This window comes from Electrophorus electricus, chromosome 8 (assembly GCF_013358815.1).
Source record: "Electrophorus electricus isolate fEleEle1 chromosome 8, fEleEle1.pri, whole genome shotgun sequence".
Lineage (NCBI taxonomy): Eukaryota > Metazoa > Chordata > Actinopteri > Gymnotiformes > Gymnotidae > Electrophorus > Electrophorus electricus.
Window position 1 is genome coordinate 25,195,798 of NC_049542.1, and position 19,326 is coordinate 25,215,123.

General features: G+C 43.6%; 1 protein-coding gene across 2 annotated transcripts; it reads right to left on the minus strand.

The window, feature by feature from the left end:
- Positions 1-79: 79 nt before the first annotated feature.
- On the minus strand, positions 80-16,677 carry zgc:158376 (zf-CXXC and PHD_FXL19 domain-containing protein). 2 transcript variants are annotated; one of them, XM_027016085.2, is made up of 11 exons: positions 15,990-16,677; positions 11,188-11,373; positions 10,309-10,452; positions 9,811-9,897; positions 8,993-9,169; positions 8,787-8,819; positions 6,802-7,958; positions 6,321-6,484; positions 5,500-5,664; positions 3,562-3,777; positions 80-3,372 (listed from the first exon to the last, which is right to left on the minus strand). In XM_027016085.2, the coding sequence occupies exons 2-11, from the start codon at positions 11,356-11,358 to the stop codon at positions 3,215-3,217; spliced, it is 2,472 nt and encodes an 823-aa protein (XP_026871886.2). In that variant the 5' UTR covers positions 11,359-11,373; positions 15,990-16,677; the 3' UTR covers positions 80-3,214. The 2 variants fall into 2 exon arrangements, with proteins under 2 accessions (XP_026871886.2, XP_026871887.2); XM_027016086.2 differs by lacking the exon at positions 11,188-11,373.
- Between the last annotated feature and the right edge of the window lie 2,649 nt (positions 16,678-19,326).

The window sequence follows — 19,326 nt, forward strand, 5'->3', positions numbered from 1 at the left end:
GTACTCACAGGTGTGGTATAGGTGCCTGCTGTACCAGTTAGCTATATACACATGGAGAGCAAGGAAAAACTAGAACAAATAAAAACAAACCCCATTGTCTTTATTTTAGTTAGTCATTTTACAGTAGTCACTCTTAAAGTAGCTGCCATGAGGTTTTTCTTTTTTCTCATTTTTTTTGTCCTCACTTTGATCGAAACAATGGAAAAAAAGAATGAGAAAACAAAGAAAAGGAAATAAATGGATAAAAATGCCCCTGAACAAAGAAAACAGGAATTTGGCAATAGATCATATTAGTCCAACCCTGTGCCTTACAGTGTGGTTCAGACAATGTTCGGCATATAGAGGAAGATGATTACAGCCAGGCTGAGGGTAGCCAAAACCTGGCATTGTATTCAATACACAATTACAAACTTGATATTGTGGAAGGACAGTTCAGTTCCAATTTAAATTTTCTCCTGACATGCTGATACCAGATGGCTCAATACTTGATATGCAAAAATAGTGTATTGTGCATGAATTTCAAATGGGTGTTCAAATGTCTCATCTCAGAGACCCTGACCTGAAAAATATGACCAAACAGCGGCAAGACATCCATGCTCAATCATGGAGTCTAAAGAGGTTTATAACGATCGTCACAATATTTGGTTCGACCATTAACTCAAATTAAATGCCACTGCTAGGGACAGGAGCTTTAAGAGCCAACAGTGCATACCCCCTCACCCCCCCACCACATGCTTTTTTTTTTTAAGCTGTTCCCTTTCAAGAGAGTGTTGCATGATTGACCTAAACAAAGTCCTTCAGAAAGGAAGTTGCTGAATCGTGTAAGAGAATGCAGCACTATGTTCTGCAGTGCCAGCCAATGGGAGATCTAGATAGGCATCAGCTTGGCTAGCAAGATGTGTCATTCATCCCCACGCCCCGACACGTGGCTCAGCTCTTTGAGGGCATTCATCACAGCCCTGGGCCTTGGGACACACCTGACAGCCCAGACAACGAATGACACGACTCCCTCCACCAACTCAAACACACGCCATGGCAAACCAATGCCTGAGCCATCAGGATTCACCAAAAGACCTGAACTCACCCTGTGCCTGCTTGTTTGGGATCTATAGACAGCATATCTGGCTCCAGACACTGGGTCATCAGTGCCAGCTGGATCTCAAAGTCAACGCAGTGGCATTTGGCAAATCAGATATTAAAAAAAAAAACAAATGATAACAAAAAAGGAAGCCCTTCAAACACTGTTGAATCTTTTATGCAAATTGGTGTTATAACCTTCGGCTCTCTCCAGACTGCTTGGGCCAAGGAAATCCTCCTTTACCTCTAACAGTCAAATTCTTTTGTCATGGCTGTAAAAATTTCCAAATACTTGTCACAATGGGCTTAAAGAAACTTTAAGACATTTAAAATCAAATTAAGGACTAACCAGGTGGCATATGAGCAGCTAAAAGAACAGATGTCTGAATGCTGACCTCCCTTTTTCCATTAAGTGAGCATGTGTCTGCAACAATGCTGAACAGGCTTTGGAACAGTGCAACCAAACATCTCAGTCAGCTTGTATGCTGCGGGGGCCATTTGAGCAGCTCTGCGTTTTTGGGAGACCGTCAGCTGTAGAACTTCTTCCCCTGCACTGGCCAGATAAAGAGAGAGAAATGATTCAGGAGTGCTGGACTGAGACTCAATGTGATGTGGGGATTTTAGTTCAGAGGGTTAGCAGCTTCGAGTACCTGCCCCAACACGACCATTCAAAGAAAACATTTTGTAAATCCTGAAAACGGGCAAGGTGGAGCACAAACTGGAACACGGTGCACATAACACGCTTCCCCCGGCAGCCGATGCGGACGCTGGCTCACCTGGGTCAGACGCAGGCGTTTCTTCTCAGTGTGGTGGTGGTAAAAAAAAAAAAAAAGAAGCAGCAGTGGGCAGAGCCAGGAAGGTCCTTTGTTTACATGCCTGTTTACATCCCCGCCTTGGCTGTCTGAGTGTTGCTCTGCCCTGACTGGCTGGGTTATAATGCCGTGTGGGAGAACAGAGTATAGTTAAGTAGTCTTGGCAAAGCTTGGTTGCATGTGTGTGGCACTGGACTGGCGATACTGTGGTACAGTACTGTAGCGGTTCAGGGTGGGGAAAAGCCAAGCAGTCCAACAGGGCGGTTCCACACATACCTCCTGTGCTGCACGCACAGAAGGAAACATACAGACAGCACACGCGCGCACACACACATACCACAAGGGGCAGCGGTAGCAGGGGAGGGAGGATAAAGAAAAGAGGGGCGGGGCTAAAGATGGCAGCTGGAAAGCAGGAGTAATGTGAATGGCAAAGACAGTCAGAGGCTGGAGAGAGGGGATAACAGCCCCCACACCACCCTCTGACATGCACGCACGCACATACACACACCCCCTTAGGCTCAAGGAGAAAGGGGTTAACCCCACCCAAAAAATATCTCCACCCCCTCAGTCTTAGGGAGAAAGCGGCTAATCCCACCCAAAAATTACTCCACCCCCTCAGGCTCAGGCTACTGTTTGGCGATGACCTGTCAGAGAGACAAGACAATGGGCCTCCCACCCCCACTTGGAAATAGATACATTAACACTGTTTACATCTTGCACACAGAATTTCTTACGCGCGTACACACACGCACACGCGCGCACACACACACACACACACACACACCAGCCCAACCTGGTGGCATCAGTCTGTGACTGTGGTTTGGTTTTGGAAGAAGCTTTCCAGCGGTGGATACATTCTTTGCAGTCCTGCGCGTACACTGGGGGGCCACCCACTGCGTAGTGCAAATATGCCAGAGAGCAGAGCCAGCTTCTCCGTAGGACCCCTGGGGGCCTACCTGCATGCAGGTGAGCCAAGGTGAGTGGATGCTGGCCAGGGGTAGGGGAAGGGGGGTGTGTCAGCACAGACTGGAGGCTGGGGTGGGCTGCTGAGCAGACGATCAGATTATTTTACAGTAAAGCACATTTATATACACATCCATCCCCACACACGCGCACACACACACACCACTGATACGGAATATGTACATGCTTGTTGTTTTTGTTTCTTATGTCCTTAAGTCCATTCACAAATAGTTGATCCAGGGAGGAAAAAAAAAAAAAAACTGCAGTTAAACGGTGGTATGACTGCGGCCCTTCGTGTACATGGGTCCCTCCACTGCAGTGCGGGGCTCTCCCAGCTCCTGTAGTGTGGTGGCCGGGGGGCCTTAGCTGTTCTTCAGCAGCAGTCTGTCATCTGGAGAGGGAAAGGAGTGGAGCTGGCAGGCTTCAGGGGACAGGAGGCCACAGGAGCGCAGGTCCACGCTTCGCAGAGACAGGCAGCGCCGCAGCATGGGCAGACACTGCTCCGTCACCTTCAAACAGCCTGATACACACACACAGTTCTGGTGAATGAACAGCACTGCTAAACTGCTTAAACAGATAGAAAGCAAATATTTCAAATCTCAAATTAAAAGTAGTGCACAGCATAGTCATGAGGCTACGCGGACATGCCACAGAAACGAACACAGTGCGCCCCATCGTAGCGAGGCATGGTGGTGCGTCTGGAGCCTACCTGCCAGGTTGACGTGCGTGAGGCTCTCTCTCAGTGGCGAGATTGGGGAGGTCAGTGTATGTATGGTCTGGTCTGTGATCTGGCCACACTGACTGAGGTCCAGCTTGGTCAGGTGAGGCAGGTAGCGAACAAGCAGCCGGGATGCAGCATCCGTCACCTCCAGGCCAGCCAACCGCAGCTCGCTGACATTCTGGAAACGCCCCCCTCGGTTCTCTCCTGCAGGGGTACAAAATCAGAAAAGAACCTGCTCAGCCATGGGAGACGTACAAACAACAGTAACATGACTAATATTTAAAAGCTGCCTACCATATTACTGGACTTCACTATATAAAGCCATATAAAGTCTAAATGTTTGTTAAGAGTTATTTATCAACTAATACACACATTTACATCGTCATATCTTTACTAAGCAAATGGTTTACATATACAAGCATCACTGTTCAACAATTTTTTGATTGGCTTTTGCTTGGCTTCTGCCTCACATCAGAATTCTGTTCGAGAACTATTTCAAATGGACCTCAAATGAAAAGCTGTTGTAACTGTTAAGGCTAGAAATGGCTACTGAAATATGTCCAGACTTGAGCTCTCATCAGTCTGCAGCCAGACATTTCATAAACGGAGAAGCAGTACCACTCCTACTCTCACTAGGTTTGAACAGCCTGCAGGGATTCAAGAGATACCACAGGAACCTCCAGAAAGTGCCAGGATTAGAGTGGCTGTGAACAGGCATCGCTCGTTTCTTGAGAACGTGTGTTCATGAGTGTTCCAAAAAAATAAAAATTAAATGTAAAAAAAAAAAACAAAAAAACACCCCACCAAACAAAAGTGATGGAGGAGCTTACCACTATTCGGCAACAAACATTTCTGCCTGCCTAAATTTTGCTATGCTTCACAGATGTTGCACAGCACTAGTGGACAAATATTCCACTGCACAGATGAAACCAAAGTCAATCTTTTTGGGAAATGCACATGGTGTTATAATTGGAGAGAATTCAAAGTTTCATCATCAAATTCTCCAGTAGTGTCCAGGCATCTGTCTGTAATCAGAAACCCAAAATAAGATGGAACATGCCACAAAACAACAATCTCAAATGCAAATCAACTACAGAATGACAAAAAATAAAATTCCACATTTTGAAAGGCCTAGTCAGATTGCTGACCTCAGTCCCACTGAGATGATGTAGAGTAATTTGAAGCAGGCTCAGGCATCCCAAAAACTACACATAAACTGAAACATCTCTATATAAAGAAATCCAAAACTTACTAAATATAAGGGTTCACATACTTCAGTGCTTAAACCATTTGTTCAGTAAAGGCACTCTAGGAAATATGTTTTTTATTCAAACTTATGATCAGCCATTTATGCAATACTCAATCAATACTAAGAGTTTGTAAACTTGTTCTCACAAGTGCATCCTTATTTTTTTCAAGCATAATATTTTAAATCATACTGTCCATTTCCCTATAGGAAACTTTTTTAATAATCAAAATGTATGCAACAGGATTAACTACTGGTTATTCTGTTACTTGGCATGAGTTCAGAAATACAATATCAATCTGACTCTGCTCAAGCTTAATTACCATTCATTCCCCATTGGTTGTGGAAGCGAGGGATGGCTGAGAAGTCCAGCCATCCTAACAGAGATTAATGGGTCAAATCTTTTCCTGATCTACAGTTCCTAATTCTTCAGATCTTGATTCAACCCAAGGTTCACTTGACAACTCTACATATATAATAAAGTTGTAGAGTTGTCAAGTAAGCGTACAATGATCATTCGACTAACAACCCCTCCAATTTTGTTTTTCAGCCAAATGTAACTGCTATAAAACATGTAAGCCCTTGTCCTCAACATTATGGTTTCACTAGTCTGAAAGGGTAAAGGCTGTACATGATTCATGTGAAGCTCAGGAACCACTGGTGCGGTGTATAGGAGAGACCTGTGCGTGTGTCAGTTGTGGGAGGGGCCAGCAGCTCTTTCAGGTGTGAATCTTTGAGGTCTTCAACACGGCTGAGGTCCAGCATACGAAGACATGGACAGACGGTCTGGCACAGCGCCGATACGGACAACCAGGGGCAGCCAGAGAGATTCAACTCCAGCAGACCTGGGAGAGAGGGACAGCGAGGAAGAGGAGAGAGAGTAGGGTGTATAAAAAAAAGAATCTGCACCAATGTCCACAGATGTGGCACATCTAGAGCTGCAACTCTAAAATGAAGCCATCTTAAATGATACTGCTCATGTTAATCTGCAGTGGAGGCTGGCTGCAAATTTGGAAACAAATCATCATGAGTGAGAAAGAGAAAGAGAGCCAAGATTGTAAATGATGGGTCTCTATGGAATCACGGCAGCTAATTCATTTGAATGTGTATGAGGTCTGCTAATTCACTATCCCACCACTGAAACCCTCCCTCACTTCCATCATCCATCTTTGCTTCCCAGCAGCACTAAATTATGACAAATGTTACATTGGATTGACATAAATATTGCATTAATCCGAGTTGCATTGCAGCGTATTGACTTCAGAATTCCACATGTGCAAGTGGCCGAAATCTACCGGAATTGAAAAGGTCAGATTCATCATGCTTTTTGCTGTTCACATTGCCATTCAAATGATTGGCTTTGGGCCACTCTTCCCTGCTGTGTGGACATAGCTGGCAAGTTTTAGTTTTAACTCTTAGGTTATTTCAAAAGGCATGAAAAATAATCCTGCCTGCCAACAAAGAATCTGTTCAGGTCAAGATAGGCAAGAGCATAACCTACCTTGTAAGCGATTGATGAGCCACATAAGCTGTTTCTTAGAGATATTGGTATAGCCCAGATTGAGAGAGACAGGCTGTCGACGGATTATACCACTAAGCATTGGAGGGGTGATAGACCTCTGACGACTCAAGTCAATCTGAGTCCACAATCTCTTATCGCAGCACCTGAGACCAGACAGAGGCATTGTGAGGAATAAAGTAACCAATCCAAGTAGATTTGTCAAGGGCTTTACAAAACTGATATACCATTCACATTCTTTCCAAACCTGGAACCTCACAATCCTGAATAAGAATGTGACTGACTTCCATATTAAGGAGGCAGACAATGATCATACTGAGACAGCAGGTATAATATTATATGTATAATATAATATTAAATGGATTTAAGAAGAATTCAACTGCATACTACTTTCAATGCTCTTCCACATTTCACTGCTTCTCACACACGTAACGTCCTGCTATTCGCCACGCCACCTGCTCACCATCGACTCCAGGTCCGGCAGACACGCATGCACACGCACAGCTGCCGCTGGTTGAGATGCTGAAAGACGCGCAGCCAGACGTCACGAGGCAGGACGTGGGAGGCGCCACTGTCGAGTGGCAAGCAGTGGGGCTCGGGGCAGGCAGGTGGGGGACGCACCAGGTGCCGCTCCATCTGCACAGGTCTGGGTGGAGAGGGCACAGCCGCCGGGCCCCGCTTCACCAGTTGTGCAGCTGCCAGGCGTGATGGGCAGGATGTGGGCAAGCCGCTGGCCGGGTTGGGCAGCAATGCACCACCACCCCCATTGGTTGTGCCCGTGGCCGGAGGACCACTCCTGCTGGATGGCCCCATGGATCTTGATCCAGGTCGGATCTTCCCTGCACGGCCAGCCTTCCCAGCTGCGTGGCGGTTGTTGGTGACACCGCTGCTGTTAGCGTTCTCCTTCTCCTGCGTTTCACGCCCGCCAGCCCTGGTCCGCCCATTCCGTGCCTCCTGCCCATTGCTGCGCTTGGGCACGCTCTCGTGGGCCGGCTGGTGGGTGTGGCCAGCTGGAAGCTGCTGCTGGGTAGAGGACAGCGGTGAAGGCGGGGGCAGCGGCGCTGGCTTCCTGCCCCTCTCCCCTGGCCCGTCCTCGTCTTCTGCCTCTGTTGCCATAGCTGCCTTCCGTCCACGGGGGGTGCTGTCACTCCTGCGACGTTGCTGCGGGTCCTCGGGTGCCTCCCGCTCCTGCTCCCCCACTGCCCCATCACCTTCAGAGTCATCACTGGCGCTGAAGCCAAGCTCGGCCAGACGCCGGTTGCGTTCACGTTCACGATCGCGGACGCTGCTGGTGCTGTACGCCGTTGCTGGGGATGAAGGCTCGGATGCTGCCGCAGCCGCCGGTGAGCCTGATTCAGAGTCCGAGTCAGAGTCCGACTCCGAGCTGGAGGAAGAGGAGGAGGAAGAGTCGCGGGCACGCTCCAAGAGCTGGCACATGCGCTTGAAGCGCTCGAGTTTCTCCCGGTGGTGCGAGCGTTGGTCTTGACTAGAGGCAGAGGTTGGAGGTTGTACTGCCATGGGGCCTCCACCTGAGCCCAGGCCCCCACCTGAGCCCGGGCCCCCACCTGATGCATTGGGCCCATTTGTCTCGGTTGAGTCTGAAGAGTTAGGCTTCTGCTTCTAGGTAAACAAACAAACAAAAAAAGTTTACAAATGGAACCATTAACCCACATGCTAGAATTCACTAATTTACTTATACCAGTAGACAACATGATATTTTTGTCTTACATGGTCACTGTGTCAGACTAGGCATTACAGTGGCATAAATTATTGCTGTGTCTTGGAGACTGGCAACACTAAATGATGTCCACTGGTTGATGCCACCCAGTGATGAATAATATCCTTATGCGAGTTTGTAGGACAAGAGGTGGTGTGAGGATTTCAAGAAGTTGAGAAATTATTGATGATGGCTACAGAAGCACTATGGGAGGTGATGATGGGATGTAAAAAAAACACTTTTTTTTTTTTTAAACATGTCAAGAACATGATATAAAATGTAGCTAGCTACCAGGTTCACTGTATCTAAACAGAAGGTCTTAAGAGGGGAAAAAAAAAAAAATTGGGGTTTTGGGTATATTCTAATAAAAAAAAAAAAAAGATACAAAGATACATTTCAAGATCAGGTTTCATAATCTCTGAAATCAACAGGATCACCAGCAGTCCTCTTTCTCTTCACCATGTTTACATGTGTGTGACAGGCATCTTATTGGTCAACATTAAGGCTCTTGTCATATGAGTTGACAAACTAGGCAGGAAAGTGCAAAAATGTCTAACAAGTTAGACATTCTGTGAGGGTGTCCACAGGTGTCCTAGACACCACATTCCATTATGTCACACTACAAGGCCTCTTCCTCATTCCAGATAAGGGAAATTTGTTGTCCATGGGGAGAAAAAATTAAAAATTGTGTAGTCTGATCCCAACATTAGACAATGCTGTATTAGTCGTACCTTTTTCAGATGCTTTTCACGAGCACCTTTCATCTGTAGAGACCCAAACAACAAAGATACAAATCATTTCAGTGAGAAGCATCACCCATTTCCTGTTTAGAATCCGATCGCATTACCTAAGATGATTCATTCAAAACTTATGATTTGCCCCTCTAACACCTTATAACACCTATGCATTGGTGAAGCCTCTTTTTGGCTGTGCCAACCTTCTTCTTGGTGGCGCTGTCCTGCGGCAGCTCCTTCTCCTTCTTGCGTCTGTGCCCATCTTGCCGTGGGTCATCAATGGAAGGTGGCTTCTTCTTGCTGGGCGGCGGGTCGTCCGTGAGCTTCCACCGTCCCACCTCGCCGTTGTCCAACCGTCTCTTTCCCAAACCGTCACCGTCCTGCCAAAGAGATTTAATACCACATGGGAAAGTTCACAAACACGGCCAGTTGTCTCATGGTCATGTAATATGAGCAAGAAACAGCAGGCGGTTCTTTGATGGATTAGAGCCACAAATAAATACACACTTAGCAGACATCTTGAGAAAATTGTTCCATCAAAAACAAGAATGCTGCTAACAAATCACAGCAAACATCATGCAAACTGGTAGCACCATCATGCTAACTGGTGGCATCTGGGTCCCATTGTTTTGTTTTTTTAAAACCTTCATTAGGCCGAGTGCTTGAGGTTCCAATAACAAGCTTCAATTATATGCATGCTGGTGCCTCTGAGTGAGAACCGAACATGAAGAATACGCGGATCATTAGAGAAGGCTATTCACAGCATTCTGACAGCTCGTCTGGGTTCCACTTTTAAGCACTCCACGTTGCAGTGCTCTCCACATGCATTGCAGAGTGACACACAGAGCCCATCAAGCTAAGTAGTACTTACCTAGATCACACTTCGCCTTTTATATGGTAGTGAATATGACATCAGATCAGATCTAACCGTGCAGCAGAAAATGTTGTGCATGTGTGTGTGTTAATTCATGGGAGACCAGGTAAGATACTGAGCTGCTGGGCCTCATGATTCCTGTCTCACCTTGCTCGTCTTGCCCTCTTTGTGACACTTGGGACATTCCCAGCAATTGGGGATCTCGTCATTGATGATGCCTTCCGCCTTACCCATCTGCAGAGAGACGGTCACTGGTGTGAACATCAGACTCTCACACAGTCCTTTAATCTCACTTTGCTGTGCAGTGGGAAATAAAAACACACCAGCAAAGTACAAAACAAAATCCCAGAAGCTTGCAATGATTATTATATGAAAAGGTTTTTCCTTTTTGACCATTTATGTAAGAGCTTTCATCTGGTCACTGCTGCATGTGACTAGTGCCCCTTGAACTGAAAACCAGAAATACACGTTTTGATCAGGAGGGGAAAGAGGAAAAAAACCCCACAAAACAGCTCTACCTAGATTGAGGAAAGAAAAAAAATCCTGGTGAAGAGATATTTGTAATTATTGGCGAATTTTCAGCCTAGCATTCAGACTAACGTATCTTTTTATTTCAGCAGCAAGTTAGCCACTTAAAACACACACCTTAAGGCAGCTGGGGTGGATGATCTCGTTGCAGATGGTGCACTCCATCAGAGAGAGGCTGAACTTCTCTTCCTCTGACTCCACTGTGTCCTCCTTCCCTGCCTCTCCACACGCAAAACACACGGCCGTATGAGGAAGCACAGGCTACACACACACACACACACACACACACACACACACACACACGCACAGAGAGAGGGAAAGAAAAGAGACTTAGTATCTGAAAACTCATTTGCTGGTCTATCAACTAGTGTGTATGCCCAATAACAGTCCAGTCTTTTACTGAGTGACACCGGTGCTCATTACTAGAGCAGATGGCTCTGGATCTGGGCTGCAGGTGGCAAATCACGTCGAACCAGGAAGGAAGCACCACATGGAGAAAACTACACTTGTGTAAAAGGGATGCAGTTATGGCTAGAGGATCTTTCCCCTGCACCCGTTCAAAATAAAATCCATTAATCTTCACACTCACAGGTACTGAGGTGAGTGCTTATATTAGGACTACACTCATGCTCAAGAGAATCAGCACAGGACATCTGTAGGATCTATAGGATGTCTGCAGTGTGAGCTGAAGCGTTTCAACTCCAGACACATCACAAATTTAAAAAGCACTAAATTCAATTAACAGCAATTTCTGCAGCTAAAACATCCCCAAATATCCTGCATCACCACATTTTGGCACCCTGTGAAAGCAGCTTGAGTTGTGCGGGACAATCACATCAGCCTGTGCACAGTAAATGTAATATTTGTTACAGCAGAACCAGAGATCAGAGATCAATCACCTTTTAATATGAGATGTCTAAGACAGTGTAAGATTTAGAAAATCAACACTAAGAATGAACAAGTCAGCTTTGTGTGTGTGCACGAGTGTGTCCTCACCGCTGTGCACTGTCGGAGCAGGCAGGACTGCTTCATACGGCCCGGGCCTCCAAATTTCTTCATGTCCTTACAGAAGTGGCACTCTCCACACTCAGTGCGCATGCAGGCCTGACAGCGTCGGCAGCGGGTGCGCCGCCGCCGGGCCCCTCCCAGAGCCTTACTGCCAGACATCCCCTCTGCATTCAACTAGGAGACACACATGCACACAAGCTGGTCAGTGAGAAGCCACTAAAGAAAGAGCTTGTAGCACAGGCTCCAAATAGACCAAGACTACAAGACTATTTCAATGAACTTTAATGTAGTGGCCCACAGGTTTCTAGATACATAACTAATAACCAGCACTATATTAGAGTTTATGAAAGGTTAACTCTATTGTTGCCCTCAACCCAAAAATCTAAACCTAACCGTTATATACTGTCTGTGCACTATTGCTGCTGTGAACATGATAAATATGAGTATATAGTTAAAAGAGGAAGCACTCTCAACCTTTGCATCAAGAAATTTCAGTTGTCACAGCTCATCTTATTTCAAACTGAAGAGCTATGGTGTAAAAACTATCCCACCCTGATCAAAGCAGGGCTGATGGATTGAACGTCGAGTCTGAGGCCAACCAGAGCCACAGCGAAACGTGAAGAGGCATAGTTGAACACCATACCACAAGATGGATCACATGGCAGACCCACACCACAAGGAAAACCAGATACCATTCACAAACTGTTCCCATGACTCTAGTGGTGACTTCAAACAGAGGTTACATGGAACTCGAACGACCACCGCTGAAAGCCAGCTGGCTGACTGAGACACTGCCAGAGTAAAGCGTGAGCTTGTTGGTGAGCCCATGGCAGCACCTGGCCTCAGGATGTGCCCTATATGAGAAGGCTGCCCAAATTTCAGCCATAGGTGTTAAAACACAGGTGTGGAAGCACTGCTGGTGAAAGGAACCTGAGTGGCCCACATAGTCCATCTAGGGCGGTGGGGGTTGGTCAAGCTTGCATCAGATCTGTGGGCAGACGTCAGTGCAGATGTCACAGTATAGCAGACGCACTCCAGACAAATGTCGAGTTTTCTCCAGAAACGAACACTTACAACAGCAGATGGCTGAGGACACACACGAGGGTGCAGCTGATGGATACCAATATGCATGTGTGCACACACTGGGCCCTGCTCCTGGAACACTTCCACACAGCAGAGTTTGGCTCCAACCTTCATACAGCATACATGAACCTAAACAAGCTGGTGTGTCTTTAATGGCATGTATGCATGGTTTTTGAATGCCTAACAAATCAAGCTATTAATAAGGCAACTCTGCACCCCATGAACTATGTGCAATGTCAATTTCTCTCTTTGCTCCACGGGTTATTCTGTAACCTGTGGCTGACATATCTGGGGTGAAATACTTCCTGTAGTTATTGATCAGCTCCTCACACCGCTGTGAAGAAACTTGTTTGTATCTCCTGCAGAGGCCCCTCAGCTGTGGAACTTTACAAACCAAATGCCACAGCATCTCTGCAGGGTCCACAGGATCATTCTGCAGTAAGGCTTCTGCAGATGGGAAGCGCTCCAATACTGAGTGATCACTGTGCTGCTGTGAGGAAAAGCCATAATTTGGTTTCAGCTTAGGGCCAGCCACCCTTGTTCTCTCAGGTAAATTCCCTATCTTCAGAGAAAATGCCACATTCATCCCAACAGCAGCCGCCTGGCCGTGTTTAGATGCTCCAAAGCCGGTGCTTTCTGCAGTACGTCTCAGGTGATGCACCTCACCCACTCTCAGAGACTATTCAACAGGCCACTCTAAGAAAAATGGGTTATTTTAATTAAATGAAACAAAACATGCACTTTGTCCACAATGCTATAAAAAATATGTGATTACTAAAAATATTAATTATTCATATAACTAATTTATTTATGCAGTCATGTAAGGATAATCTAAGGGATTGTGTATTGGATTGACTACTGCATTTTGACCATTTGAACTTCAAAAATTCAATGAATTCTACAAGTTCAAGATGTGCAATTTCTGACATTATAGTACTATTCATCTCCCAAAAAAAAAAAAAAGACTACATATTTCACAAAATTGTGTTCTTGGTCAACAGTGGTTTGTTATATGCTGCTTTCCCAAAGCTTGTGGTGAGATGACTTTCAGCTTGTGGAGTTTGACATTAGCCAAGTTGAGGCAGCCTGCCCAAATTTAGCTCCATCAGCCCAACTTTAGGCACCATTTTCATGCTGTAGCCACTTCTGGACAGGCTGACTGTTGTCACTGCATCACCATTTTGGGTAACATCATGGCAATGGTGGTAATGGAGGAGCCCTGGAGACTGACAGCACTTTTTTGCTGAGCTGTGCAGAAAGTTCACTAGACTGTGGCAACTGACACTTCTCTGCAACTTCAGTCAAATTTTCACCAGACAGGTCCTGAATGTACCTCCACCTGAATCAACATCAAAGTGAATGTGAAACCCACAGCATACAGGATGATGTAAAGGCTCCAAGGCTGACGGGCAGGGTGCGGGGATAAGTGCTCTCCTCCGAGTGCCTAAAGTCACACAACAATCTGCACGGTGAGCACTTCAAAAACCAGAGACAGCCTTCACCATTCAACACCGGTGCCACCACAAAAACAGGATTTGATTACTCTGGGTGCTGCCAAGTGTCAGGCAGGGTCCAGTGTAGAGTCATTTCAGGATGCTAAAGGCTCTGACCAAATCCTACTGCTTCAGGTTACTGCTTAAATGCAATCTGGTGTCAAGGTCTGAGGTTTCGGGTACCTGAACACTAACCATTGATGCAAGAGGTACAGCCAGATGATCACAGGCATCCTGCTTGAGTCTGACAAAAATATTTGCAAAATGAGGACAAACAAATCCTCTGTCTGTAATTTATATAAACAAATATGAATGAACAAATGTCATGCCCACCAATTTGAAAAATAAAAAAGCTGAGTCATGGAGCAGAAAATTAAACAGCAATTTTGTTGTTCCTTCCCAAATCTAGCTAGTTATTTCTGAAAGTTGGTATAGGGCTACAATTTTGTTTATTCGTTACATTTGCTGTGCCAGTTAAGTTAGAGGCAGGCCATATGGTGATCATAAAACATTTTGTAAATTGACTGGCAACAGTATGATGTGGCAATAGAATGTGACACAGGCAAGCAAATGGTGCTACAATAGGACTTCTCTGTGCATTTCCATTTACTGATTGTCAAATTCTTGGTTGACAATTATGATACCTAGGATAGAGGTAAATCTGAGAATACTGCTGCCTGGTTAACCTGTTATGAAACAGCTGAAATAACCATAAAGTTTTACTGACAAATATATATGCCAGTATGGTATATAAAATTATACTATAAACAAGTATGTTTTCCATAAGCACTAAAAAGTACTAATTTTGAGGCGGAAATGAAATGAGGAAGAAGAACAGAAACAATTTAAACCATAGGCAACCAAAGGAGAAACCTACTACACTGAAAATAGACTACAACTTAACTGTGGGTTTAAAAACATAATGCAAAAAATACAGAGAGAGAGAGAGCAAGTAGACACAGAATACAAATGATTTTCGGTTAATTAGCTCATTTTAAGCCTGGTCAGCTGGTCCTTTACCTGTTCATCTGCCAATAAGTGTCACCTAAGGTCAGCTTTTTCCCCTAAATAGCTTTCTTTTAACAGCGACCAACAAAATGCAGAAAATATGAGAGCGGTTAGTTACAAATGCTATAAGGGCACAAATCTTACTGATAAACAGATTGATAATGCGGATCTAGACACACTGTCATGCAGTTTGCATGATTAACGATGGCAGTAGAATCAGAAAGCAAAATAAAAAATAACTCGTTATGGTTTTTAACCTCAAATGAGCCTCTTTTAAAGAAGTTGCTGTGAAAAAAATACGTGCGCTATTAACTGTCAAAGCATGACTTAAGCACAGCATGGTATCTTCAATTATTTTACTCTCACAAGACGAGTACTTTCATTTAATACATACCCCCACATACTATCCACTGATTAATTACATTTAAAATGTGTTATGTGATAAATCAAGGTTAGAAACGTTGAAACCCAGCTAGCTAACATGGGTTCATATAACCAGTTAGCTACCCAGCTAGTCAGGACTTGCTAACACAATGTTAGCCGTGCAACTAGCCTGTTAGGTGGATGGCTACTAAGCTATCTTGTTTTTATGAAAATGCAGACATATCGCTACCAAACCAACAAACACGAATAACTGGACAGTAACAAAAAGCACGGCCTGTAATGTCTGAGAATGTGCATATTATGTAATCCGCAGAAACTCATGAAATGCATAAGGTCCGTGTATTAGCGTGCTAAGCTAACTAGCTAACGTTCACACACACACACACACACACACACACACACACACACACACACACACACACACACACCCCACAAATGATGCGCAACACCGCCTGGCAAGCAAACCCACACAGTGGGGTTACCAGCTAGCTTAGCTCCCTTCCAGCCGGGGACCACGCAGCATGTTAGCATCTACTGTAATCAGAAAACGTCAATAATCATGTCGTTTTAAGTTTTTTGTTTCCCCCCCCCCCCATAAAGGTACACAGGCTCCTCAGCGGTGATGTGCTTCGGGTCTCATACTGGCAAGCTACAGTCATTCAACGTTACCTCGCTAGCCAGCTAGCTTTCAAAAACAATACTACATAAAGCCACCAAGCTAACTAGTCAGTTACTTATTGTGGAAGAGAGCCAACCACCAGCCATCGAAACTAAAATTAACCTCTTAGGAAAATTATCAGCGCGGTGCGGGATGTTACTCACCTCTTAGTGCCGAGTCGCATACTGCTTGGTCGCGCATTAGAAAGCCAGCTCGCCGTGATGTTGGCTTGCACTACGTTAGCTGTGTGGAGACAGGAATAGGATTGCTTCCTTGTTTCTTTCTCCTGACTGTGCAAGGCTAGCCTTTTCTTGCCTTCGTTTCTTGTCCCTGTGCTTGGCACGTTTACATGAGTTCCAAAAAAAAAGAAAAAAAAAGAAAAAAAAGAAAACCTTCGTCGGCTTTCAATGTTTAAATAGCCGACTACAGCTGCCAGGACTTTTAGTGGTTGCCAAATGACTGGCTAGATAACAATTATCTAGTTATCAAGGCGCAATACAGTGTGTTTCGTGCCATTCAGTGTGTTCTGTGACCCTCTCTCCTTACCCAGCTCCACGTCTTTCAGCGTGCTCTTAAAATCAAATATTTTTATAACATCAAAACGGTTTTTAATATAACTTAATGGTATGAAATACCCATATTAATAATTTAGGTATTTAATTTAAAAATTGTCAAAAATCCACAAAAACGATCAAAATGAAGAAAACTGATTAGACGAACGTGGCTATTGTTCTTCTAATTTCTATTGTGTAAATCTGGTTTAGTTGGTTTCCGTATTAGATGGCATTTCCCGTAATATTATAATTCGAAAGCATTCGTCTGTGTGGTCTTCATGACATATAAGACGCCATCGTCCTCCATTTCTGCCTTAAAAATGAAATAAATAAATAGTAAATAAAATATGGGGGAAAAAATACAGGCGTCCCTCCCACTTTTCTCGTCATAGGGAAGCGAGGATCATGGGATTTGTTGTACTCCGATGGAGCGTCTACACTGGGTGAATTTAACACCATATAGTGCAGGAAAATCAGGGGAGAGAGTCAACTGATGGAAACACATTTTAAAGCAATGTTTAACTTTAACTTCATCCCTATTTTAGACATTCCACAATATCCGACCATTAGTGGGGGCAATTTTCTTTAATCTTTTCAGAGATAATATTTGGAAAAGGTGCTTTTACCTTTACATTTACAGCATTTGGCAGATGCTCTTCTCCAGAGTGACTTACAAAAGTGCTTTGCCATTTACTCATAGAATGAACCTTTACCAGGACAGAAATGTCGTTGTCGCTTTTCTTCAGTGATTGTCCATACTGGAGGTCAGCTATGTGATTGTCCATACTGGAGGTCAGCCATGTGCACTGTCCAACTGCCACATATTTTAAAAAGACCCATAAACCCACTGGGCAAGTTTACACACTCTTCTATTCCAAAGAAGATCCCACAAGGGCTTCACAGTATTAACATATTGTATTAGTGGGTGCATGAAAACAGACATGTTTAAAGGAAGAGAAAAACATTTGACATCAGAAACAGAATTATGTTCACTCTCTTTTGTGTGCAAACATGTGTGGTCAGTGTGATTCAATATGTAATTCAAGATGCGATAAAAACACCTGTCATACTAGTTTCCAAGTCACTGACTAATTTCAAGTTAATATCAACATCCTTAGAAGTCAGAAGCTTTTGAATGAAAAATTCTCAAGTAGTCCTTTGTTTCTTTATTTCTTGATGGTTAATTAAATTAATAACGTAGTAACATGAGGAACAGCCAATGAAATACTATGACGTGTAATAAACTGTAAACTTGTAATTATAATTTGGTAGATGGGAGCAGATGCCAATGTTTCTGAATGCAGGAAAAATCCATCTGTGCGTGTGTCAGTGTGCACGCATGCAAGTTATTGCAACTGTAACCATCATTCTCCTCACTTAAGTGTGTGTGGTAATTAAACCTTTTACAAGAGAAGTGCTATTCTTTTAATGCTTATACACCACTGCACTGAACATTGCTATATATGGACTGATACAAGATACTATACTTAATAATCTTGGTCAACAATATATTGGTGACTGATAAAAAAGTACTGAAAATCACATTATCACATCTTGAGCTTGTTCTACAATAATACAATTGCACCTTTGCTGAAAAAATCTGCTTCTATTTTCAAATTCTAGCTGGTAGGGACAGCCAGCAGTAAGACCTCAGCAGGTTCTTCCACCCACATGCCAGTGATGAAGCACCTGAGTCCAGGATCTTCATGACTTGTGACTCTACTCAGATTCAAGTACTGATGTCTTGGACTCGAAAATTACTTATCAGAAATAACTTCTCAAATTACCTCCCCAATAATTTAGTTAAAGATAATTATAGTTTACAACATTATTTTATTCAATTTGGCCAGAAATTAAATACACCAATTATTTACATTTACATCTACAACATTTGGCAAATGCTCTCATCCACAGCAACTTACAAATGCTGCAGCTAGAAAAGTGCAATTAGAAGGTCAGAACACATTTATTCTTCATCAACATTTAACTACAAGCTACAGTTTGGGGTTTTTTCTGTTTTGATAGATTGTTTTTGTATTAGGCGTCTAGCTCTCTTAATGACATTCATTTGGTTACATCATTTAAAAATAAAAGTTTATTTACTGAAAGAAGGCAAAAGGTATAGGCCTTGCTTATATAAAACATACAGCCTCTGTAGTTTAAAGGCTACATGGAGCATTTATCTTGCTTTAAGTTTAATTATATTTGTAATAAGTAGTATTTCCCAAATTACAGCCAGAAGCAGACAACAATGTTTCATCTGTAAAATATGTCTAAAACAAGAGAAAAACAACACTTTTACCCAAAGCTGACAAGATTGACTAATTAATACTGAAAGCACAGGACTTCTGTCCTAATTGCTAAGAAGAGACGCCAAATGTAGTAGTACTGTAAACTATGTGAAAGAATTTCATACAAACTCAAACCTGATATAAACTCAAGCCTGATATAAGGTGGTAAACATTTAGAGGCTGAGAGTAAAAGTAGCCTTCTTTGATCATTACATTAACCAATTTCAGACTTCATACACTTATTGCTTATAGTCAGTTTCAGGGCTTCATTGCATTTTTATTAATTTGGTTTTTTATCATTTAAAATGTATAGTTATGATGTTAGATTGTTAGGGCTGGACCTCATGAAATAAAATGACTGTGAACGTGTTCCTGCTTTCCATCTGAAGGACAAAAGAAATCCACCCCGCAAAAAATTAACAAAAAGGAAAACAAAAACAAATAAACCTTTTCAAACTAATAGATCCATCTAAGATTAATTCACATCACTGATGGCATATGGCATCATAATAGATAGATAGATAGATAGATAGATAGATAGATAGATAGATAGATAGATAGATAGATAGATAGATAGATAGATAGATAGATAGATAGATAGATAGATAGATAGAAATAGTACTAGTCTGTACTTAATAGCTCAGTCCTTCTTAGTT